Source organism: Protopterus annectens, chromosome 6.part1 (assembly GCF_019279795.1).
Source record: "Protopterus annectens isolate FY-2018-M chromosome 6.part1, PAN1.0, whole genome shotgun sequence".
Lineage (NCBI taxonomy): Eukaryota > Metazoa > Chordata > Ceratodontiformes > Protopteridae > Protopterus > Protopterus annectens.
The window spans coordinates 367,147,495-367,172,906 of NC_056738.1; the positions used below are offsets into that span (position 1 = coordinate 367,147,495).

At 40.3% G+C, this 25,412-nt stretch overlaps 1 protein-coding gene across 3 annotated transcripts in view; it reads right to left on the minus strand.

Annotated features, from left to right (window-relative positions):
* The window catches only part of LOC122805563 (solute carrier family 25 member 45-like), a 1,930,246-nt gene that overhangs the window by 1,305,743 nt on the left and 599,091 nt on the right, over positions 1-25,412 (minus strand). For all 3 annotated transcript variants that reach the window (XM_044075783.1, XM_044075781.1, XM_044075784.1), the window contains exon 2: positions 1,354-1,421. In XM_044075783.1, coding sequence (XP_043931718.1) covers positions 1,354-1,421 — 68 coding nt within the window. The remainder of the gene's footprint in view (positions 1-1,353; positions 1,422-25,412) is intronic.

The following is a 25,412-nucleotide window of genomic DNA, read 5'->3' on the forward strand; positions in this document are numbered from 1 at the left end:
GGTACTTAAAGAATATACTGATGCCATTATGGACCAGATCCAAACATTAATTTCCCAATTATTCTGATAGTATGCAGTAACGTAACATTTTGCATAAAATGAGAGATGTTTAATACTGTATCTTCCTACTATAATAAATAAATAAACAAATAAATCGCTCTATGTTTTAATACAAATGAATCTGATTAAACTCCAAGATAAAACTAGATAGCAGGACAGTACAAATTCAAAAGTTATTCTGCTTGCCACAGTCTACACAATGAGGGTTGTCATACCTCTCAACCTCTTTGGTTCTTAGGTTCATAGGTGTGTACTAGGCTAACGACCACAAGGGCCTTTTTAAGCCTACTCATGCATCCCAAATCTCTGACAAGTTCAGGTATCCTCTATAAGTGTAAGCAGGGGCTTGGGAGATGAAACATTTACAAGAAGGGGCCTGGGAGATGAAACATTTACAGGCTGTCTGTGTCCATTAGAGACATAGGTACCAAACCAGGGATGAATTTCCTGTTCCAAATCTAATTGTCCAAGTTGTAATTGAATTGGATTAAGGAGAAGCCCTGCTTCACATGGATGGGGATCCTGTTTCAGGGAAGTATAACTCTCTGAGATACATACCTGTCTCTACAGCACATCCTATTTATATCACAGGCAAGGTTTAAGTCTTTAGAATATGTAATGTTGGTGTTTTTTGTTTTGCAGATATGCAGAAGGTCCATCAGTGTGGTGCCTAGTGCTGAGAATAGTTCTGATATGTCAATCAAACGAAAAAACAGGTAGGAGGACTGAGCACAGTGGCAGATGATCTCTTTTCCTAAGAAGTTCTATAGACTCCCTAAGAAGCTACTGTCATGGTGCTGCCACTAAGTTATCACCACAGGCTAGCAAGGAAAGTTGATTTAGTACTTTAGGAGCTATTTTGGGCTACATCACTGTTCAGCAGATAGCTCTTCAGAAATGGTATCTGAATCCCTGACCAGAAATGTCGAAATGAAAAAGGGATTAAATGACTGAATCAAGAAGCTACTACAGTTTGTCATTAGAAATGTGAGTGTTCCAGTGGGGAGGATGTAAAGAAAATGAAGGAAGGGAAGGCAGCACCAGTGGGGAAGTTGCCTGCATGTTTATGAACAGAGCCCACAATAAGAGCAACAGGTAAAGGCAATGTAAAAGGTCATACAGTCATCGTTACTCTGGTCTGCACCAAAATGTCTGCATTAGCTCTTTATGGTTCAGTTGCTGGTCTTCTTGGCTTTCTAAGAATTACTTATATTCACTTTATTTTCAGTTGTTTTGTAGCTGAAGTATACTAAAATAAAATGATTCCCCAAAAAAGAAAGAAACAAAACTTACCAGAAATCCATCCTGCAACAAACTCCACAAATGGCATGATCTTAAAGGGGAAAATTAGCTGACTTAGCCTAAATGATAAAGAAAAAAATATATATGGTTAAATGCAGTACTCTCATTTACTCTCATATATGCCATTCCCTGTTTTATCAATTCATTTTGACATAGTGTAATGAATCTGCAGTTATTCCTAAGTAATGGATTTCCACCATGGCCAAGCCACAGACTTTGAACTTATGGCATTAACTAGATATCCTCCCCAGAAATTAAACTCTTCTTATGTACAAGAACTACATGTTCCTTTTTATTTAACATTTGTTAAATGGGTGGGCATACTACTTCTGTAATGTTTACTTTCAAGTACAGCTCTGGAGACTAATATGTAGGAACAGCAAAGCAATAAAAGCAATACAACAAATCAACAGTTTATTATGAAGAAACCATTAACTTATACAACATGAGGGCATTTAATCATAATATTCACAACCTGAGTATTTCCCTTTACATATAAATTTGTTTCAAAACTAGTTAATACAATATAATCAACAATATTGCATTAAATCATTACAAAAAAGTAGATCACCTTAGTTAAATATTAGAACTTAAACGTATTATATAAACAATGGTCTAGTTTTCAACTCATCTTACCATATAATATTTTATAAAGTCCTCTCCGGGATTATCTATAGCATGTAGTAGTACTTACATATTCATTGTAATACACCTCCACTGATGTAATAATCACTCCTAAATCATGTTCAGCATATGCTAAGAAAAGCTTTTATTCCACTCTGTTTACTTCTGCTATAAAATAGTACAAAAATAGGTTCAGCATATCACCTTCAACAACAACAAAAAAAGGAATATATTTGTGAAAACACCCACGTGTGTCCTGAGTCACTCTTAAGCTTAGTATAGCATACACTTTATGACATAGCTTCTGCCTTCCTGTCCTATCTTTGGTAAAGGAGGAACAATAATTATTCCATCCAGTAATTCAGACCCAACAGGTTAGACATTACAACAGGACACTTAGCCTTAATCCTAATATTATGGGTCTACCAGTTTTAGTGCTCATAAGAATAACATATAATGTTTGAGGTATATTAATGGTGTTTGCATGTGTTTGTGTGACAACATCAAAGGGAAGGCAGAACAAATGATAATAAAATGATCAACTACAGAGAGTGCTGCTGTGGGAGAGCAAATTTTATAAATGTGATGGTTCAGATCTGTGGCAGAGATTTTTAAAATTCTAACCACAGCACTATAAATTGAGGATTGAATCTGAGTCCAGGTGCTACAGGAGCTGGTTTGGGAAGGTAATATGCATTTCTTTTCCTGTGGCTGGAAAGAGTTCGGCATGCATACAAAATTCTCCTGTCTGTTAAGGAAAGCACCCTTTAAGGGCACCATAATATCACCTTTACCTCACCCTGTAGTTGATTGTGAAATCTGTCTCTTCCCATGGTAGCCTTGGTCCAGACTGTGGGTAAAGGGGTTATAGAGGAAGAGTGCTGGTACATGATTGGTGTCTGGCATTCTGGAAGGACAAAATGGTTATAGATGTGATTAAGTATAGTATCCCAAGTTTACAGCATTGCTTCAGATGTAAATAGACCCAAGTTCAAAAAATGACGAGTTGTTTGTGCTAGAAGCAGTTCCTAAGACTAAATAACTGTGTCAAAATAGGCAGGCTACTCCAGACCTTGTAAGAGACCCTAATCAAGTAGCTACTTCCTTGTAAATACAGTCATTCCACTCAAGGAATCTGAGATTGGAACCTAGAGTAGCACTAGTAAAATATAAGTAAGCCATAGTGTGACGTCAGAAACATTGTCTGGTGGGAGAGTATTCAGTCTTTGATACATGCTGTCAAATTCCTCAAATGTTGGCAAACTTTCGATGTTATGTTGCCTCACCTCGCCTTTGTTCTTGCTGGTTGGGTTTGGAGCTGATCCTCGGCTCTGACTCGGCCGATTTACTAAAGCTCGAGAGCTTATACTGGCTCGAGGCTAACCCCTATCCCAACATGCCTAGCGGTAACTACCCAGATCTCTTTTGCCGCTTGCAGCATCGAGATTGCGACTAGTGGCTCAGGCTAAGTACTTAAGAGTTTTTTCAATTATATTGTTGTCATTTCCAGGATTTTATTGTTGAATTAACCTTGTTACAGCATATATTACCCCCTTTTAGTCTAGCCTACTTGTTGTTGGGTGTTTTTGGCCGTCATTTTCTCCCTCAGGCCTTGCTTCCCCTTTGAGCCCGTTTAAATTAGAGGGTTGCTCTTCTTTTTCCCCACCCTTTCTGGGATAGCCATTTAAGTTAGAGGCTCTCCTGTTGGGGGAGTCGCTGTTTAAATTAGAGGCTCTCCCCCTTTCTTCTTCTCTTCCCTTTAAAAAAAAAAAAAAGAGAGATATCCTTTCTTGTTGTTAGGGCTAGCCATTACAGCCTTGTTAGTAGTTTTTATTTGTTGTGTGCTGTTAGCTGTTATAATGTCCAAAGAGTCGAAACCCTCTGGGTTCAAAAAATGCGACTCGTTTTGCCAAAAAATGTCCGTTATGGATGGGCACATGAGTTGTGTATACTGTTTAGGGGCTGTTCACCTGCAGGACTTGTGGTCTATTTGTCATGGCTTCAGTTCCAGAGTCCTGCATGAGAGAAAGAACAAGTTAATTTTGCGTGGCTTTCTGAACCATCAAGATTCTATGTCTCAGGGTCCTCAGCCAGCAGAAATGTCCAAAAAATCCTCTAAGCCATCGGTTCCGAGTTCGGAACAGTGTAAATCCACTGTAAAACCTTTGGCTCTGTCAGCTCCCACTGTTGGCTCCGACAAAGCTAAGTCTCTGGCGGCTCCATCAGTGTCCTTGGAGCCAGTCTGGACCCATAAAAGAACAAGGTCTCCTTCTTTGGAGCCGGTATGCTCTGCTCCACAATCTCCTTTGCTGCAATCTGGAGCGGGCAGTCACCGGTCCTTTTCCCACTCCTCTCGGTCCTCCAGGCTCTTGGATCATGACGTGGAGGGAGTGGTCAATATGCTCCTCAAGTCACAGGCACTTGCCAAATCGAGCTCAGCCCATAAGGAATTGGCTCCTTCGGCCCATCCAGCTTCTCCAACGGTTCCTCCTCCAACTCTCTAGAGCATGGAGCCAGAGTGCATGGAGGTCATGGTGGTGGAACCGTTGGCTCCAGTTACTTATCCTTTATTAGTTCCGATGCCTGCTCTGATCTCTTCGATGTCTCAGTCCATCGAGGGATTTTGGCACCAAAGCTGTCTCGCCAGCTCCGAGGGGGGATGTGACATCAGACCCTTGTCCGACCCCACTCTCCCTCTCGGAGCTTCAGCGCAGGTGAGCTCGGCTCCCACATCAGCCTCGGAGCTGTCGCTCTCAGTTCGCAGGAGATCTCCAGGCTTTTCGGAGCCAGAGGCTCCTTCAACTTGGGACCGTGGTGCCTTCGAGTTGATGAGGAGTGTGCTGTCTCCTGAGACTGCTCCACCCTCGGCTCCATTGGTTCCCTCTCCCTCGGTGCCTGTGCCTGCCTTTGACCCTCCTCTTGCCTCCAAGCCAAGGGAACCTATGCCCCAGGATGACTTTTTCTGAAACCTCCCCCGAACACTCGCAGGAGGTCCCTGGGAAGAAAGAAATGTAAGAGGAAGCATCTGGACTCCCCTGAGTCCATCACATCAGACACAGACTTGGATGAATCGGAAGGGTCCCCACGGTCCCCGTCTGAGGATGTCTCTTTTTCAGACCTCTTTGAAATCCTTAGAGGGGTGGCTGGATGTCCCTAGCCCCTTCTGAGGACAAGTCTGTCTGTCTGGACGGATTTGGTTCCCAATCCACCACCTCTTGGGTGTCTCTGCCTTTTGACCCACTTTTGTCTGTAGTTAGTCGAAAGGCGTGGGGCTTTCGAGAGACCATGGAACCAGTTTCGAGGAGACCAAACAAATTTATTACTGCCCCCGAGGACAAATCCTTTCTTTCCAAATGGGTCACTGTTGATGCCGTGGTGGTGGCAGCAGCCACTAAGAAGGAACTTGTGGAAACTTCATCTGTCCATCCGCTGAATAAGGAGCCTCGTACGATGGACAGGTATGGGAAGCATATGTTCTCTTCAGCGACCTTTGCTCTCAGGTCACTGAATTACTTGTCACACTTCACACAACTTCAGAGGGATCTCCTCAAGGAGCTAGGAGATACCCTGCAAGATTCTACAGCTGAGGGAGTTGCGAACAGGGCAGCTTCCCAGTTTGCAACCTTGACTTCAGTGGTTAACTCCTCCATGAGGCTCATTTCTTATGCGGCAGATGGAGCGGGTAGGGCAGCAGGTACCAGAGTTGCTTTGCAGACACGCTCCTGGATGCACCTTTGTCAGTTTGCGGAACCTTTCAAGTCTTCATTTTCCAATACCCCCTTTGTTGGCTTGTCCTTGTTTGGGCCTCAGGTAGAAGAGACTCTTACCAGGTGTGAACAGGATGGCAAGACTCTCTGTGCCATAGGAGTCTGTTTTTCTACTCCATCTAGACCCTGTCCTAAAGGTCAAAAAGAGTGGAAAGATGTGGTTTCGAAAATCCCAGGGAGCTTCGTCTGACACGTGGAGAATTTTCCCCCAAGGGCAGAGGGGGAAACAACAAAAGAAGACACCACCCTCACAGCAGAGGAGGTCCACAACAGCATTGTGACAGATACGTTCTCTGCTAGGCCCTTCCAGTAATCCTGAAGGGAGGCCTGACTGTCCACCTCTGGAGGCAGTCGGGGGCAGACTATCTTTGTACCCAGCAACCTGGCAAACTGTCACAAAAGAAGCATGGGTGCTGTCAAGAATATCCAGAGGTTACAAAATTCCCAATTCCCAGATACCCCCCTCAAGAGAAAAATGTTCTATCTCAGATGTTTCACCCTGTCTTCGGGATCAAGTAATCCTAGAGATACAAAGATTGCTAGAAAAAAGAGCCATCCAAGCAGTCCCTGCAGACCAAATCAAGTCTGGAAATTACTCAAGGTTCTTTTTAGTTCCATAAAAGACAGGGGACTGGAGACCCATTTTGGATCTCAGCAAGCTAAACAAATTGGTAAAAAAGATGAAGTTCCGGATGGTAACACTGCAGTCCATTCTTCCCTTCCTGGGTCAGGACAATTGGATGTGCTCCATAGATCTCCAGGATGCATACTACCACATAAAAAATGAACAGGCAATCCAGGAGGTTCCTACGCTTCCGGCTGGGAGCCAGTCATTATCAGTTCAGAGCCCTGCTCTTTGGTCTCACCACAGCCCCCAGGATGTTCACAAAGTGTATGGCAGTGGTCACAGCTCACCTGAGGCATCTAGGATTCCAGGTGTTTCCATATCCAGATGACTGGCTCCTCACTCCTACCACCAAGCATCAACTAATCAAAGCACGGGACTATGCAATTCAAACTTGTTCCCAGTTAGGCATCACCATAAACTATGAAAAATTTGCCTTGTTGCCTTGTCAGTCTATTACCTTCATGGGGCAGACTTAGACACAAGACGCATGATAGCGAAGCTGCCTCAAGACACAGTGTCAACCATTCCTCAGCAAGTTTCATTTCTCATAAAGAAGCTGAGAGTTCAGGCAAGAGAAGTATTACAAGTCTTGGGCTCAATGGCCGCAGCAATTACACTAGTTTCTATGGCTTGCTTCCACATGAGGATTCTGCAGTGGCTTCTTTTTGCTCAGTGGTCTTTCCAGGACTTACCAATGTCACACATGATCTTGATCACGGAAATTGCAAAAAAGACTTAATGTGGTGGCTTGTCTCCCCCCAGGTGACTCTGGGCAGACCCTTTCTAGACCCCCATCCAATAGCCACAGTGACCATGGACCCCTCCCAGGTATGGGGGGGGGGGCATTATCTGGGACAGACTGTCCAAGGAATATGGCAACCTCACGAGTACATTTGCATATCAACGTTCTAGAGATGAGAGCGGTGCTCCTGGCATTGCAAGCACTTCAGGACTCTCTACCTACTGGGACCATTGCAATTCAGACAGACAATATGTCAGTGGTATGGTACCTCAACAAGCAGGGCGGGACCAGATCTTACCCCTTGTGTTGAGAGGCCATTCGAGTATGGCAATGGGCGATGTCTTCCCAACGTTTTCTGATTGCGATGCACATTCCCGGGAAATCCAACGTGATAGTGGACAGGCTCAGCAGGGCTATCGCCATGCCTCATGAGTGGTCCCTGAAGCAAGAAGTTGCGGGTTTGATTTTTCGCAAATGGGGTCAGCTATGCTGCAATCTTTTTCCCACTCCCCTCAACAACAAATGCAGCAGCTACTTCGCCCTAGTCCCTCCACCGGGACAGTCACCCAGGGATGCACTTGTTCATGATTGGCCTCCGGGACTACTCTATGCCTTTCCTCCTTTCCCTCTAATCCCAAAGGTTCTTCAGAAATCAAAGTTGCTGGGTTGCAAACTCATCCTCATTGCTTCTTACTGGCCTCGTGAGATATGGTTTCTGTTTCTCCACCATCATCTTCAAGTGGAGCCTTGGATACTGGACTCAGTTCGGGACCTCCTGATGCATCAGTTGGGTGGGCTCCATCCTTCCCTTCAAACTTTCAAGCTGACTGCTTGGTTTCTCCACTTCCAGTCTTTGCCAGGCTTCCCAACAGTTCCCTGGCAGTACAACACATCCTAGTGTCCTCTCACAAGCCCACTACCAGGAAGATTTACACTAGCAAATGGAAGAGGTTCTCGTATTGGGCGAAGAGTAATGATATTGATCCCTTCACTGCTCCTGTTCACAAGATTCTTGATTTCCTGGCTGAAACATTTGAACGAGGGGCAGCTGCAGCTACTGTTAGGGTCCAACTAGCTGCCATCTCAAATTTTCATGTAGGAGAGTTGGGCTGTCCACATCAAGTCCCATACGTTGTGCAGAGCATTTTTAAGAGGTACAACTCTTTTACAGCCCCCGGAAAGAGGACCCCCAGGACCTAAATTTGGTTTCAGCCTCTCTGGTTCTTCCACCCTTTGAACCAGCAGCATCTTGCCCCCTGAAATTTCTATCTTGGAAAACCCTTTTCTTGGTTGCCATCACCTCGGCCAGATGGATTTTTGAGTTACACGCTTTATCTATTTGCCCGCCGTATCTCATTTTTCACAAATATAGAGTCTCTCTTAGAACCATTCCTTCTTTCTTACCAAAGGTATGTTCAGAGTATAATTTAAATCAGTCCATTGAGCTTTCCTGTATTCTTCCCCAATTATGGCAACAAGGCAGAGTATAGACTCCACCAATTGGATGTTCATAGACAATTACATTTTTATTTATACAGGACCAAAGACCTTAGAAAATCAGATCAATTGTTTGTATCCTTTGCTGACAATAAACAAGGCAGTTTCAAAAGTGACCTTATCACAGTGGCTGTCAGACACAATCAGTTATTCTTATGATTGATTTGCGTGAAAAGAAGCTTCCAGGGAGGGCCAGAGGACACTCAACCAGGGCCTTAGCTACCTCTGGGCCTTCCAAGCCAAATTGCCCTTAGATTCAACCTGTGCAGCAGCAATATGGGCAAATCCTCATACCTTTATCACTCATTACAAAGTGGATGTGGTTTCCCGGAACAGGGTATCCTGTGGTTCCATGGTCCTGAAGAGTTTGTTCCAGTGAGCCACCCAAGAACCAGGTGCTGGGGATGTGGTCCCAACCAGCAAGAACGAAGGCGAGATGGGACAACATAACATAAAGAAGTTATGTACCTACCATAATGTTCCATGTTTGTTGTCCTTCATCTCGCCTACCTTCTTGCGTCCCCCCCCCCTTCTCCCTTCCTGGAGGTTTGAGAGGAATTTCTTCATTGGTTACACTGACTGAGTTTCCTGCTGAAATACCAGGTTAGTTAACCATGCCTGGTCTTTCCCTTTCCTTCCTAACCTTAAATGTGTAAGAGCTTAGTAAAATTTGCATTTACTATTTTTTTTTGTCTAGTGTGGGCTATTACAAATGAGATCTGGGTAGCTACCGCTAGGCATGTTGGGATAGAGGTTAGTCTTGAGTCAGTGTAAGCTCTCAAGCTTTAGTAAATCAGCTGAGTCGGAGCCAAGGATCGGCTCCGAACACAACCAGCAAGAAGGAAGGCAAGATGAAGGACAACAAACATGTAACGCTATGGTAGGTACATAACTTCTTTTTTTCTCATACTGCATCATGATACTACATTGTTAGTAAATCAGACAGGTAAAATAGCAGATTATTTGTAAGATGGTAAAAGAGTAACCACTTTTGAATGAAACTGGTGGGAGTGGGCTATTTCTATTTATCCTGGTAGGTCTCTGATATAACCACAAAACTATCCAAATACAACAAGATCATGTATCTGCAGTACCCTGTCTCAGATTCAGGGCACATTTTCTTAGTCACAGGCATATGTTAACGTATGGATTTAACAGTTGCTAGGGTCATCTTTCTTTTTAGCAGTTTCCGTAACTTTTACCCATGCCACTGACTTTCATAAGCAGAGATTTAGCCTGTCTTTTGCTTGCTCTGATTTTGGTACTTAATGGGTTATCTTTTTGCTGGACTGGCAGGGAGAGGTCACTGAAGCTGCTGACCACTGTGCCAGTGTAATTTTCTGAGCATGACTGTGCATTTCTTTCATGCCATCTCTTAAAATAATGTCAGAATCAGTGCTAATAACTGCACAATCTGAGCAGCCCTGATGATGACAGAATAGCCGGGAGACCAAGCACAGTAGGTTCAGGAACAGTTACTGCTGACATTTGGTAGAATCCTGTAGATTTGAGTTCTATCTGGGAATGATGTGACAATCCAGGCTACAGTCAAAGTAGGGCTTATGGCCTCCTTTAATACATTTGTCAATAATCTGGTGGGCATCATTTCTGCAAAGGAGGTTATCCACTTGAAAGTTTTGCACACAAGCAGCAAAATCATACCAAAAGCACTCAAAATTATGACATTTTTAGTTTTGGAAAAAGCTATCAGCACCCACAACGGTTCTCATGTAAATATAAGCCATAATAGAGCTGTAATAGATGTATTTATACAAGTAACAGTCATTTGCTGTACTACTTGAGTTAAAATGAATACAGTTTTGCACTGAATTTTCATTACACATTCATTCACATTTATTCTTTACCCATGCTGTACCCAGCCAGTTCGCTAACTCCTTTCTGTCTCTTCAAACTCCTACCTCTGTATTTATCTCCAATATAGACCTTCACGAGCTGCCCCTAGAGCCATGGTTGCTACAACTCCACGTAAGCCACTGCACAATTACTCCACCTAAGCCACCGCACAAGTCCTTGTAATATCACGCCACAGATTACTGAGGTCTAGACTGCTTTCGCTAGTGTTTTAACAGTCACTTTTTGTTTTTTAAAGTAGATGGAGTTTAGTATTATTTCTTCATTACTAGTTCCAAGATCTGGTGCACTGGCTTTTCATTTCCTTTCTAAATAAGGTTTTATACCGCAGAGTAAGGCATTGGGCCACAGGAACAAACTTTCCACTGTCTTTGTCTCAACCAGAGCCCATCCCAGCGAAGTTTCCTTCTGCGTATCATTGGTAATCCACTGGTTCAGCTAGCATGGATAGCCCCAATTTGATCCTCCAGATAATACATTTTTTCTAAACAAATTAAAAAGTACATTGCACACCAGGTTGGCCGTTGTACACCCTTAGCAACACATATTCAACCAGTTTACCAGGTGGCTTCACTTAAAGGGCACAAGTACAGGCAACCATTTTTGATATCTGTTCTTATTTTTTTCGGTAGGCTTACAGCTTTAAATCTAGACCCCACACTAAATATATCCAATGCACTGATCATCTCAGACCAGATTTGTTAGACCTTACAAGGTTGAGTTCGATCTACCAGCATTATAAGTTGATACATGTTATTTACAGAGATTTTAAGGATGCCTCCCTGAAGAAGGGCCCTGAAAGTGCTGGGTTAATCATCACTGTTCACATAACAGCCTTAGTTTTTTAACTTTTTTCTGTCTTATCTTCTGTAGGGAACATAGTACACTAAGTGGTGTTTTATGTATAACGTTTTATGTTCATATCTGAAATTACTGTGTTTTTGTCAACTCCTTTTCAGTTGTATCAAAACTCACTGATAAACGAAAACATGTTCAGAACTGTGATTACATAACTGTCTGTTTCTTTCCTGGGCTTACCCAATAGCTTCCGCCAGATTGGTCCACGCCCCAAACCAATCCCCCGAGGGACTATTGGCTAAACCACCAGGACCTCCCCTAACTTTTTTGTATATATTGTAGCTCTAACAACGCTGCAGTTAACAATGAAGCAGCACTTGGAGAGCATCCAGGATTCACTGGACAAGATCAATAAAGAAGTTTCCAATGTAAACGAGATCTCCTATGTATTCTTTCTTATTTGAAACAACTAGACTACTGTAACACCTCCCAATCCAGCAGAGGTGGTTTCTTTTAGAAAAAAAGATCTGAGCAGCTAACAACATCTGACTTTTAGACCCTCTTCCAAGAAGGTCTCGAGTGATTCCCAAAACAACCTGGGTACTGAATCCCCACAGGGAACTACAGAACTGAAATATCCTCCACTTAACTAGAACCTACCAGACAACTGTAGGCCCAGCTAAGCCTACTTATATAAACTGGAAAAGTGTCAAATAGGTAGACACCCAGCTGGACACACACCTCCCTCCCCTGGGAAGTGTATAGCGCATCCTTCTGCTATTTTTGTACTGTCCTCCAGACAGGGGGAAGGCTACTCTCTAAAGAGCTGAGGACCCACCACTCATCTATTTATTCTTTACATGTGAAAAAGTGTTTTAAACATAAGATGCTATTATATTCTACACAGTCATCTCCAAGTATTGCAACTTCTCTTTTTAATGCCTTTACTGAATTAGACATAGGCAAATGTACATTTATATAAAAGAAAACAAATCATATTAGCATAATCCCAGTTACAAACATTATACATCAAATAAATTCTTTCTTAACCATCACCAATCCAACATTATATAAATTGCTCAATTCCTGCCTTCCCTTAAACCTCACTTCTCCTCCAAAACATTTTTCTGCACATGAATTATTCTCACAATATCCATGTTTTCTATGTAATTTGCTCCTACCCTTTTCTAAAGATCCCACTTCCTGTTCTTTTATCTCTGTTACAGTATTCAGCACTTGAAATACAGTTGGTTTAGACTTTGATTTCCATTTTCTAATAACTTCTTTTTTGGCAGCCACCAGAATTAAACTTAACAAGGCCTAGGCAATTTGGATTCTGTATTCTACCTAAAAAAAATCCATAGTTACACCTATTTGCTCAACCAATATTTCTGACAGAGTACTCTAGGACATTTTTAAAGTGTACCAACTCAATACCCTCCCAAAACATATGCTCCCAGTTACCTCTTTCTTCCTCATCACACCTCCAAAATTTGGTATCTACCTGAGGAAAAATTATTTGAAAATATCTCTGCAAACACTTCCAAGCAAAAGTCCTAAATCTTCTACACTTGTGGAAGCTGTACATATGTCATTCCATTGTTTACTTGCAAATTGCTTATCCAGTCTCCCTTCTCAATCTTTTCTAACCTCCTCTGATTCCTATAGTTCTAGTGCAGTATTTTATATGCCCTACTAACTATCCCTTTATTAGCAGCAGCTTCTGTTCTAGATTCAACTAAACCTCTACCAGAGCACGGCTTTCATTTAGGATTCTCTGATCCCTTTCTCTTTGCCTATACTCTAATATCGATGCCTGATGCGGAAGGCAGTCTCTAGCCTGCAGTTGAAATGTCTTCTTGGCCTCTCCCTGTTCTATAATCATTCCCTGTCTAGTTATTTCCTTCCAATACCTGGGTTTCTTTGCCAGTTTTCTCCAGTAAATTCCAGCCCCTCTTGCCTATTCTCTGTACCCCTCATTGTAGTCTTCCCTATCAGCAAAATCTCCTTTCTCCATTCTCATGTTGTCTTAGTTCTTAGAATACTTTGTTACTTTATGAATTTAATATTCAGTGCTGTTGTTATTCTCCTTAAGGATTTGCATACAAATCTCAACCTTCTTCTTTCTTGAACCCCACCACCACTTCCTCATCCCTTTCCACTTTGAATTATAGCTTTCTGCTTGTGTTATGCATATGAGCCTTAGCTCAACAATATCCCTTCAAATCAGGTAATCGTAAACCACCTTGTTCTATTGGAAAGATCATCTTATCCCAGTTGACCCTTGCCCTCTTCCCCTCCCAGATAAATTCCTTCAACTTTTTATTAATTAATGACAACTTCTCCACTGGTTAATAAAACATGCCTGATTTGTATATAAAACAAAAGGGACTAAAACATTTTCACTGCTTGTATCCTGTTATCCATATCCATAAACAAAAGTTTCCAGGTTTTGTATTATATTTTAGTCTCTTCCCACATAGCCTAAGCTGCCATAAAAGAATTATTTTTAATCCATACTCCTAAAAATTAATTTTATCTTGTCCCCATAAATATGGGTATTGCTAAACTAATTCATGTGTGGTACATGGCTTACGGCTATAGCCTTTGCTTTATCTTCATTAATTTTATATCTTAAAAAGACTTTAAACTGTCTCAAAATGTTCCACATCACTGAGATGTCCTTTTTTGGATTTTGTTCATAGGTTCATAGGATTTTGTTAGATTAGGGATTTCCATTTATTAGACATTAAACAGGCTAAAGGATACAATAAATTGTGTTTCATTTATGCAAACAGTTAAGCAGAAAGGAAAATACCCTTGCTGGCCAAGCATGAAAGACAGTTTATTAAAAGGAAAAGATAAGCATAAAGTGTTCAGACAGAATGTTCTTTGCTCAAGGGAAATATATAATCTTGTCAGCAACATAATGTTCTTTAATGGAATGTTGCAAATACAAGACAAAGCCTGAGACCAAGGTTAGAAAAAGTAAATAAAATACTGGACTGAAGCAGTATAATATGTTGTGTTCAGGATTGCAGTTCAGTTAAGGTTAGTAAGTTCGTTCAACCTGTTACTTCAGAGAAGATGTCAAACACTCGAGCCTGAGTACAGAAAACAGGTCTAGAGACTGTCAGTTTACATTGTTCAGGGCAATCAGAATATGATGTCCAGCAAGTTGAATTGTTTATCAGTACTGTTAATGAAGACAGTATTCGGATATTGTGAACATCTAATAAAACCTTATTAAATAAACTACAGTGTTTGGAGAATTCATTCTGAAAAGTGCACAAGATTTGATCCGTAATGGAGAGACTGACACCTGTTCAGCACGAGCTTGGGTAATTAAGACTTTAGTTTCTCAGTCTCATTACTGCGGTGGTGGTGCTGCGGTAGCGTTGTCACCTCACAGTAAGACGCTGTCTGGTTCGATTCTCTGCTAGAGAGTCTTCTGTGTGGAGACATGCATGAATGGGCGTACCTTCGTTGAAGGTTGTGCTTTAGGGTTGGCAACTCGGCACATAAAAATCTACTGCCAGTCATTAGCGGACCGGAGTTCTGCTGTGGCGAGCCCTAACCGGGAAAAGCTGAAAGACACATAAACAAAAAGTTTCTCAGTCTCGTTGCATACAGTGTTTGCAGCTAATTATGGTACAGTACAGTAATCTCAATTTTTACAGATCTATCGGGTACAAAATAATATTGTCTGTGAATAACTCCAGCTTTTCTTGATTACCATACCACTTATATCCTTGAATTTCTGAGTCCCTTATTTTCTTTGCCATTGGCTCTAAATATAAAGCAAATAAAGGAGAAAGAAGAACACTCCCACCTGATTCCTCTCTTCAGACACAACTTGTCAGAGAGGAACCTTCCCACTTTAATTTTTGCCTCTGATCCCTCATGTATCCTCCTAATTAACCTTATTATTGTATCAGGGAATGCAAATGCTTCCAGTGACCTACACCTAAAATCCCACCTTACTCTTTGTCAAATGCTTTCTCTGTATCAAGACCCAACAACAACTGTGGTATTTTTCTTATATTCTGTGTCCCTCTAGATCATGAGTGCTGTATTAATGTTGTCAGATGTTTACCTCCCCTCCACAAAACCACACTGATCCATATCTATACATTTTGGCAACATATTTGTCATTCTTTTAGCTGTTACACACACAGACACTGTATAATCATTGTTTAAATTTGAAATGGGCCTATGTGAAGTTGGGTCTGATGGGCCTTTGCTATCATTACGTATTACAAACACAACAGCTTTCTTTCAGGATGTTAGTGTTTCCCCTCCTTTTAAAATACTGTTAAATAAAACCTTCCAGATCTTTATTACTTTCTTCTTGCCTAGTATTTATAGGAATACCATCTTTTCTTGGAGACTTTCCTTTAGATTGATTATACATCGTTATTTTTATTTAATTTCCTCCTATTTTAACTATTAATTGTTGAGCCTCGTATACCTCTAACCTTGGCATACTTTTACCTTCCATAAATATTTCAGTTTGCACTCTTTTCTGATTTCCACATTTCTCTACTGTACACAAATTTTCATAAAATTTCTACAAGATCTCTGATTATTATTCGTGTTATAGGCTCTCTAAGTCTGACCACAATCTTTTCTACTTTCTGTTGCTTAAGTCATTGTACTGAAAGTTTTTGGGTTCTGAAGTTATTTAAAAAAAAAAGTTGCTTAACAGCAATTTTTCTACAGTCATGCATGCTATCCAGCTATTGCTTTATTATCTCTTTAGCACTCTGCAATTGTGCCTCTTCTTGTTGTGTGAGATTCCCCTTATTATGCAATACTTTAAAATTTGTCAGCCCCTCTAAGTAATTCCTGTTACTTCTTAACCATATATCTTTTCCTTTTTTAATGTATTTTTAAACTCCATTTTCATTTTATTCTACTCACTAGCTATAACTTCTGAAGAAATTTCTACCTTCCCTAATAACTCTTGAATAATTTCCACAACGCATTCCTTAAATTCCTCTTTTAACGGGTAGGTGAGGAAGTGCCGATGTCTCGTTTTTACTTCATTACCCTGCATTTTTATCTTAATTGTTAATGGCACGAGCTGAAATAGTTATTGGCTGTTTGTTGAAGCTTTCAATTAAATGCACATGTTCTTGTGAAATATAATTTCTGTCTAGGCTATCCCAGTTATTGTACCTTGGGGAATAATGTGTAAATTCTCTCTGAGTTCCTAATACTGAATTCATGTCTTCCATACTAAATATTTTCATAAATTTCTTCAGAAATCTACCCTTTTTTATCATATTTTCTCTTCTAGGTCCCCAATATACATCCTCACTGTTGCAAATCAAGTTACAGTCCACACCTATAAGTAATATTCCCTGCTGAAAGCTGATTATTTACCCCCAAATTTTCTTAAGCTCCATAATAGCAGTTTTAGGTGAAATATCAGTACATGCCAGCGTAATCTTCCTTCATTTCCATTGGCTCCTTGTTACCACAAAACTACCATTGTTGCCTTTTTCCCTCTGTTCTTTCACGTTTGGAGTTCATGTAGCAGTTACTCTACGTACTTATTCTTTCCTTTGTCCCTGATATTCTGCTGAATATCTATCCTGAAATCTTTTTTTTTATTAAATTCACATTCTCACTTCTTTCCAAACATGTTTCTTGTAGCATTGCTATTTGCACTCTGCATTTTAATATAATTCAGTACTCTTTCCTTTTTGTCTATACACGTGAGACCATTCAGTACTGCACCTTCTCTTGGGGCTTATGTTACATTACAAATACTGCCATTTTAACAGACTGGTTGCATGTAGCCTAGGGCAACCAGCTGACTACTGGTTAATGCTCAGCAGGTCATTCACAAATTAATGCTGGCAACAGATATAAGGAATCCATATTCATTAAGGATATCCACACCTCCAGGCTAGTTGCTCAGCATAATGCATCCGAGGTTATCCAAGTGCAACTAACTCTGGGCAAAACTGCAATCCAAATTGTAGCTTGCTAGAGATCCCCCACCATGCCCCAGGATTCCCACTCCTCTTTTCTTGATGTACTGGAAAATATTAGGGTTCAACCAAACACCCTAATAATGGGCAACTTCAACTACCCCACCATTAACTGGGAAAACTACTTGTGTACCAACTCATTAGCTCAACCCTTTCTGGAATTCATAAACTCCAATGCCTTGGATCAACTTATCCACACCCCCACCACGGGCAACAATATCCTAGACCTAGTCATTATCAACATGAGTGACCGGTGTTCCACACCTGAAGTCAACTCCTCATTGGTCCGATCCGACCATAAGCTAATCACCCTTGATATCCACATCCCGCCCCCCCCCCCCCATTAAGGAAACCATGGTAAAATATTTCTCCAAAGCCAACTTCATGCTTCTTAAGACAGAAGTAGTGAACTTCATGACACCCATGCAGATGGACAATACAGTTACAACTGCTGAATCCTACACAAATGCACTCTACAAGTACTTATATGAGTGCATGGATTGTGCTATCCCAAACAGAAACAAGACGCTATCTTCCAAAAAAAGGAAGCCAATCTGGTGGTCCCCTGTCATAAACAAACTGTACAACAGAAGGAAGAAACTGTTACAAAAGAGAGTAAAATCCCATGAGTGGAAGAGCTCCCTGGTCAGCCTCAGTAAGAAGCTGAGATCCCTTATAAGATCCTCCAAAGCTAGCTACGAAAACAAAATCACCACTAATTCTAAGGACAACCACAAAGCATTCTATAGCTATGTCAAGAATCTCAATGGCAACACCCATATCTGCTCTGAACCAACTGATATTGCGAACATCCTGGCAGATAGGTTCAATGCTAACTTTACCCCCACCCCACCCCCTAAAGGGCCCATATCTATACAGGAAGAATGCAGAGTCCCTGTAATCACAACTATGCAGGTAAAAGCTGCACACTCTAAAGCCAAAAACACAGCATCCATGGGACCGGACAACATTCCAGGCTGAGTTTTACACGAACTTCAGAACAAAATGGCTCCTCACTTAAGCACCATGTTCAATAATAGCCTCGCATCAGGCTTTGTGCCCACTGAATGGCGCACAGCAACAGTTATCCCACTTCACAAAGGGGGAGCCACCACTGATCCCCGGAACTATCAACCTATTAGCCTGACGATCCTGGTCTGCAAGGCCATGGAACATATCATCATGGAACTCATAAACAGAGACATTGATAACCTCCAAATTCTGAATCCCACCCAGTTCAGGTTTGTAAAAGGCAGATCATACCTCCTGAACCTGATCAACTTCTTTGAGGCAGTCACCAAAGCCGTAGATGAGGGTAAGGTGGTTCACACAGCCTACCTTGACCTCACCAAGGCTTTCCACACCATCCCCCATTCTAGAATTATAGCTAAACTCACTAACCTAGGTATAAATCCCTACATCACAAGATGGGTTGCCAACTGGCTCACTGACAGAACCCACACTGTAAAACTTGCAGACTCCAAATCTGACCTCAAAGCAGTGACAAGTGGAGTACCATAGGGTTCCATCCTGGGACCTCTTCTGTTTGGTATTTACTTCTCTGAAGTACATTCTAACACAGAAGGCCTCTGGCTAACGAAGTTTGCAAATGACTGCAAACTAGGAGCCATATTCAAGTCCCCAAATGATGTGGACATCCTACAGAAGGGCCTCGCTGAAACAGATGTCTGGTGTCAGAGCCATGGCCTCAAGCTCAATGCCAAAAAGTGCATTGTCATCCCATTTGGTAAAACCTCTGTACCCATGAACTACCACATAGGCAGCAATTTACTTAACACCGAATGTGTGATGAGACCTTGGGACCCAGGTGGACAGCATTCTCTGCTTTGATAGTCACATCGCCACAGTAGTCAGGAAGTCCTTCTATGTGGCACACCTCATCATAAAAGGGTTCTCATCCAGGAAAAAAGAGGTCATTGTTCCCCTTTACTCGACAATCATTAGACCCAATGTAGAGTACAACGCCCCTTTTGGAATGTACCTCACAAGACATCTGCAGCAGCTGGAAAGGCCACAGAAGTACCTCACAAAGAGGATTACTGCCCTCAAACAGATGCCCTACACTGACCGCCTCAAATAACTCCAGCTTTACTCCATAGCATATCGCCTATTCCGAAGTGATCTCTGCGTAACATATAAAGCTATGTCAAACCCAGAGCTGTTGGACATGTTATACCTAAAGAAATCCCAATCCCTCCGAGCTACATGCTCTGGGGACCTAAACCTTGTCACCACAATAAACAGGACATGCTTGAGGGATAGATTCCTGTCCCAGAGACTTCCCATACTCTGGAACAGGCTACCTATGTCAAGCAAAGTTCTTCATTAGCACTCTTCAAGAAAAATGTTGATGAGTGGATGGGAAAAAGGAAATACACCCCAGGGATCACTTCTGTGTCTCTGCTTGACAGTGGCACAGGAAAATAACTTTCTTGGGTGGCGTAAGCCAGGGAACCTTGTTGGCTAGGCTTACGTAGGCCCTTGGGCCAATAGCCTAGTACCTACCTATGAAAGGGTATGAACAGAGGCTTAATGTCTGAGATATTTGTCAAACTGTGGTGGAAGGTGAGAGCTGTCCCCTAAATACATGGAATGTATGACTCTGACTCACAGTGATGTCACTGTCTCCCCACCCCCACCAAAAAAAAAGATATTGCATATGCACTCATGCTGTAACATAAATGTACATAACAGAGTCACAAGGAAATGTTTCCAGTAGACACATCATTCTAAATTCAAAATATCTCCTCCTAGGAAATAAAAGCACACACTTGGAACTTTCCAATTTCTGCTTTCTCATTTCTGACAATTTCATAAATCTGTTTCTGTTTACTTCAAATTAAAAGCCAAGTGCTGCATAGACAACAGCAGAATAAATGTAAATGCTTACACACACTTGCATGTGCATATGCACTCACACACACACACACACACACACACACACACACACACATAGGGGATTGGCAGCAGTACTAATTTCTAATTGTGTTAAAAAGATTCAGTAAAAGCAAATTGTAAAGAAACTCAACTAGATAGTTGCTAGGTTAACTGGGAGAAAAAGGCATGCAGAAGCAAACAGCTAAGCAAAATGCATTCTCTTTCACAATGTTTAGAAGAATTCATTGAAAAATGTTATCGTCTCAAGTCAGTTCAAGTATCTGAAGAGGCAAGAAGGATCAATTTTCTCTGCTGTCCAGAGGCAAATCTGCCTTTCCTGCTTTTGCCTTCTGGATTACTCACTGCTGCCACCTTTTGATTTCTTAATTATTAAGTTGACGTAAATAAGAGTTATATCAACAACCCCATGATGTTTTCATCCGATTTAATTTCTCCAAGTCTTTTTGGTTTCTAATACCATGATGGGAATGGACCCCATTCCTAAGTCAAAGTATGATTAAAGTTCGTGAAAATAGTATTATTTCAATCTTTGATCTTAGCCAAAAGTGCAGCATCAGCATTGTGCTTAGAAGTGACTCCTTCTGCAATTCATAGGGAGTTACATGTCTTGGTAGAATATCTGAATAAGATTTTAAATTCTTTTTATGAGACCCATTGCTCCTACTACCATCGGATGTATCTGGGTATCCTTCTTCCACATTGCCCTCGTTTCTGCCTGCAAATCGTGGTATTTTATGACCTTGTGTCTCTCTGTACATAACACACTGTAATCACTAAGTGTATTAATTTCAATAAACAATGCAACTTTTGTCTTCTTTTCGTGGACTACTGTATCTATCTATTTTTTGAGCTGTTGTAAATGGATGATACCATGTGATATAAACTTCAAAATTCCTTAAAATGATTTGTGGCTGATGATTCCAATGCTTCTCAGCTACTTCAATATTGCAGTGTTTGCATAGTCCCAGTGAAGCAGTCTTCCCTCATTATTATGCCTTTTAGTATACAGGCCTGCTGCCATTAGTGTACCACACCCAGCATCAAGATGTGCAACTGTTTCCAGTTCTGTTTTACAGAACCTGCATTTGTCTGTTTCTCTCACATGTTCAATGGCCTTTGTAAACCAAAGTGTAAGTAGTCCACTATCCTATCGACTAATATTAACCTTTCATCTTTCATTTTAAATTCACCTCTCCTTAACCATTCCTGCATCAGATCCTGATCAACATGAAGATGTTCCAGGAGTTTTCTGTACTTGCAACTATATGCCTTTTCCACATTTCTTGCCTTCTCATCTGATCCTTTTACTTATATTCTTTCTTTTGTTTTTTGGCACATTTAGTTGCTGCCAGACTTTTGTCTACTTCTGATATGGTTTCCATTCCTGCTTGAAGCCAATATGCTTCTGCTAAACTGAGCAGGGAAGTTGTCTTATATTTATTCTCTTCATGTTTTAAAATTTTCACTTTATTTGGACTCGATGAGGTCAGCAGATATGTGTGCTTTCTTATGATTGCAGATCTATAAATGTAATAAATTTTGAGGAGGCCTATACTTCCTTCAGAACGAGGAATATATATGATCTTGGTATGCACTGATATTTTATATAATATTTGATAACCTTGAAGCATTTTTCTTGTTTTCCCGTCCAACTGAACCAGTACCTTTTGGGGTCAATTAATCACCCCAAAACTAAAGAAGAGCAAATTGGTTTATAGCTTTGACTTTGTTACTAGATGTCAGGGCTGTTTTCATTGTTAATTTTAGTCTTCTAAAATATTCTTTGCTGAGGTTTGTTCTCATTTGTTCATGTTTTATTGTCAATCCTTCATTAATTCCCAAATATTTGTACACTCTTTCCTGCTCAAGTTCCTTTATATCAAATTCTTGTCCCAGACTGATATTTTCTTTGTGCATTAAATGTTGCTTTTGCACATTTTTCAAGACCAAATGACATTCTTATAGCCTCTGAAAAAGTTTTGACCATTTCCAGTTGTGCTTTCAGCGCCTCATCTGATGAACTATACCGTTTTAAATCATCCACAAAAAGAAGATGAGAAGTCTTTACCATGACTTAATCTGTTAAGCAGACAGCTATAATGGGTTAAGGGCAAGACAAAAGAGCAACGGTGACAAACAGTTACCCTGGAATATCCCCCTTTGAATTTTTATCCCTGGGATAATAATTTGTCCTTTATCGTGGTTTACTTGCAAAGTGGTTTGCCAATGTTTCATGGTCACTGCAGTATAATTGACCAATGTAGGATGTATCTTGTACATCTGTAAGCACTCATTTATTCATGAATGTGGGATGATCTCAAATACTTTTTTGTAATCTATCAATGCCATACTTGGATTCTTCCCCTTTTTACAATTCTCCATTATACCTATTTAACAACAAATGATCCTATGTTCCATATGACTTTCTTTTGTTACCCTTGCACCCTTGCATTGCCATGAATTGAGTTTTCTTCTAAGTGACTGTACACTCTGTCAGCATCAATTCCATAATATAGTTCATATATCATCATAAGGCAAGTTAATTATCTATAGTGTTTAAGATCGCTCTCTGCGAACCCTGGCTTTTGCTGTAGCAGGCAACTGAGTAAATGTCAGGAAAATCATACTAGGACAGCTGAACTTTATTTGAGGTTAATCATAGTCTCTTTAATTGATGGCAGGTGTATACCCAAGAAGACTGAATGTTGCAATTAAATCAAAAGATACTTCAACAAAGTATTAGTTTAAGGGTGTGCACACTTATGCAACCGGCTTATTGTACGTTTTTTATTTTTTATATTTTTCCCCCAACAGATTTGTTTGTTTTTCAAATGAATTGTACGGGTTATAGGTCACATTAAAGTGGGAAAAGTTTTGAAATGATTTATTGTGGTCTCATTTTTTTGTTTTGGCATTTTAACAGGGGTGTGTAAACTTTTTATATCCACGGTAACCTGTAGACACTAAATCTTTCACTTTGCAAGTATTCCATAACTTCGGCTTCTATTTATTTAACTTCTGCTTTACTAATCTTCTGTTCTATGTTCTCCCTTTGTGATCTTATTTTTTGTATTGTGAAATTTTCCATATCAGGGTATCTTTGCCTGTTTTTCTTTTCAGATATCTTTGTAGCTGCCTTTTTGTATTGATTAGTATTGCTTCCTCCTTCTGTGTAAATATTACACCATATCACATCTCTGTCTCTAAGTTTTGTTGTTTATATTTTCGCACTTCCTCAGTTGCTTCTTTTCCAAGTAGCCCAAGGTTTTTTGGTCTGTATAATGTTTTTCATGAATCTGTTGTATTAATGAACACAAAGTTGCATTTGAAGCTTTTGATATTCTTCTTGTTCAGGTATTTTTATTATCTCTAATTTCCCTGTTAATCTTTTGAATATCTTCCCTCTGGAAGTTTTGGGCTTCTTGCATAATAGTAACAATGCATAATTTCTTTCTTAGCCTCAATAGTACAATCATCTTTATGGATCTTTTTTAGCCTGGGGAAAGTCTACAGGCTAACGTTTTGTTTATTATGATTGATGGGGTTTAGCAGGTTTTTCCTTGATCCTGCATGGGAAACCACCAGGAGTGTTGTCAGGCTCCATGTAACTGAGTTTTTAATTTTGTGACATATTTATAATAGAAATGATATGTCTCTGTGTCTTCATAGTAACATGATGCATGTTTTTACATATCATGAGGTTTGTACATGTTTTTTCCTTGAAAGTGCATTTGCTATGTCCTATAGTTGGGGATCATAAAATATCAGGATTTGCAGGGGTCCAAATGGAGAGATGAAAAGTCAGCAAGCAAGGGAGAGTAGTAGTGCTGAAATTGAATTCATCCTCAACTCTTGGTGAGTACTTTCATGAGGTGGACCCTGTTTTAAACAAAATCTCACCAAGGCAACACTGATATATAGACTGTATTTATATAACATATATCATGGGCAGAAGTAGGTTAAAATTAAAAAAAGATAGCTGGGCGCACAAGACCCAGGACAAAAAAGTGCCCAATCCTGGTAGGCACACTGGTGCTAGGACTGGAAAAGATGACTGTGTAGAATCCTTAAAATACGGAAACATTCCTACAATGGGGTTAGGCCAGACCCAGGGAGAGGATGTCCCCCTGATGTAGAAGGAAGTAGTACTCCACAAAAATCACAAAAACTGATAGGCCAAAGAAGAGCCATAAAGACAACAAAGTGGACTACTGAGGATAAGAAAGAGTATGTATTGTTACTATTATGCAAAAAGCCCAGAATTTCCAGACACAAGATATACAAAATGATTAAGAGAGAAATTAGAGGAAAGAAAAATACTTCCACAAGAAAAACTGTCAGAAGCTTCAAATAAAAATTTGCATTCATTAATACAACACATTTGTGAAAAACGGTATATAAAAGAAACATTGATCTGTTTGGAAAAAGAAGCATCTGAGGAAGTGTGAAAATGTAAACATTAAAACCTAGAGATTTTTGAAAAGTATAAAAAAGAAATATGGACATGGGAAACAGAGAGATCTGATATGATGCAATATTTATGCAAAGGAGAAAGCCAAATTAATCAAGATAAAGAAAGCAGTCCCAAAGATATTCGAAGAGAAATACAGCAAAGGCATCTAGATATAGAAAATTTCACAATAAAGCAAATAATATCACAAAGAGGGAATGTAAAAAAGAAGATTAGTAAAGTAGAAGTTAAAAAAATAGAAAGTGAAGTTGTGGAGTGCCTGCGAAGTGAAGGATTTGGTGTAGAAGGTCTAACACAGGTTACATCACAGCAAGGTAGAGCAAGTCCACAAAGTAAGGAAAAATAGGAAAATCAAGAGACATCTGAAGAAGAAATATGGACATGGGAAAGAAAAAGACATTTAATACTGTGTAATATTTATGCAAAGGAGAAAGCAAAACTAACAAATACAAAAAAGCAGCACCAAAATATTTGAAGAGAAATACAGGCACAGGAATCCAGATATGGAAAACTTTACAGTACAAAAAGTAAGAAGACAATGAGGAAAAGGAGATTAGTAATGGAGACGTTAAAATAATAGAAACTGAGGTTATAGAGTACCTGCAAAGTGAAGGATTCAGTGTAGAACATTCAATTCAGAAAGCACCACTACAGGATAGAGCAATGGATATCCAAATTAAGGGGAAACCAGTAGAATGGGAAGGAATTGGTCAGGTACCATATGAAAATA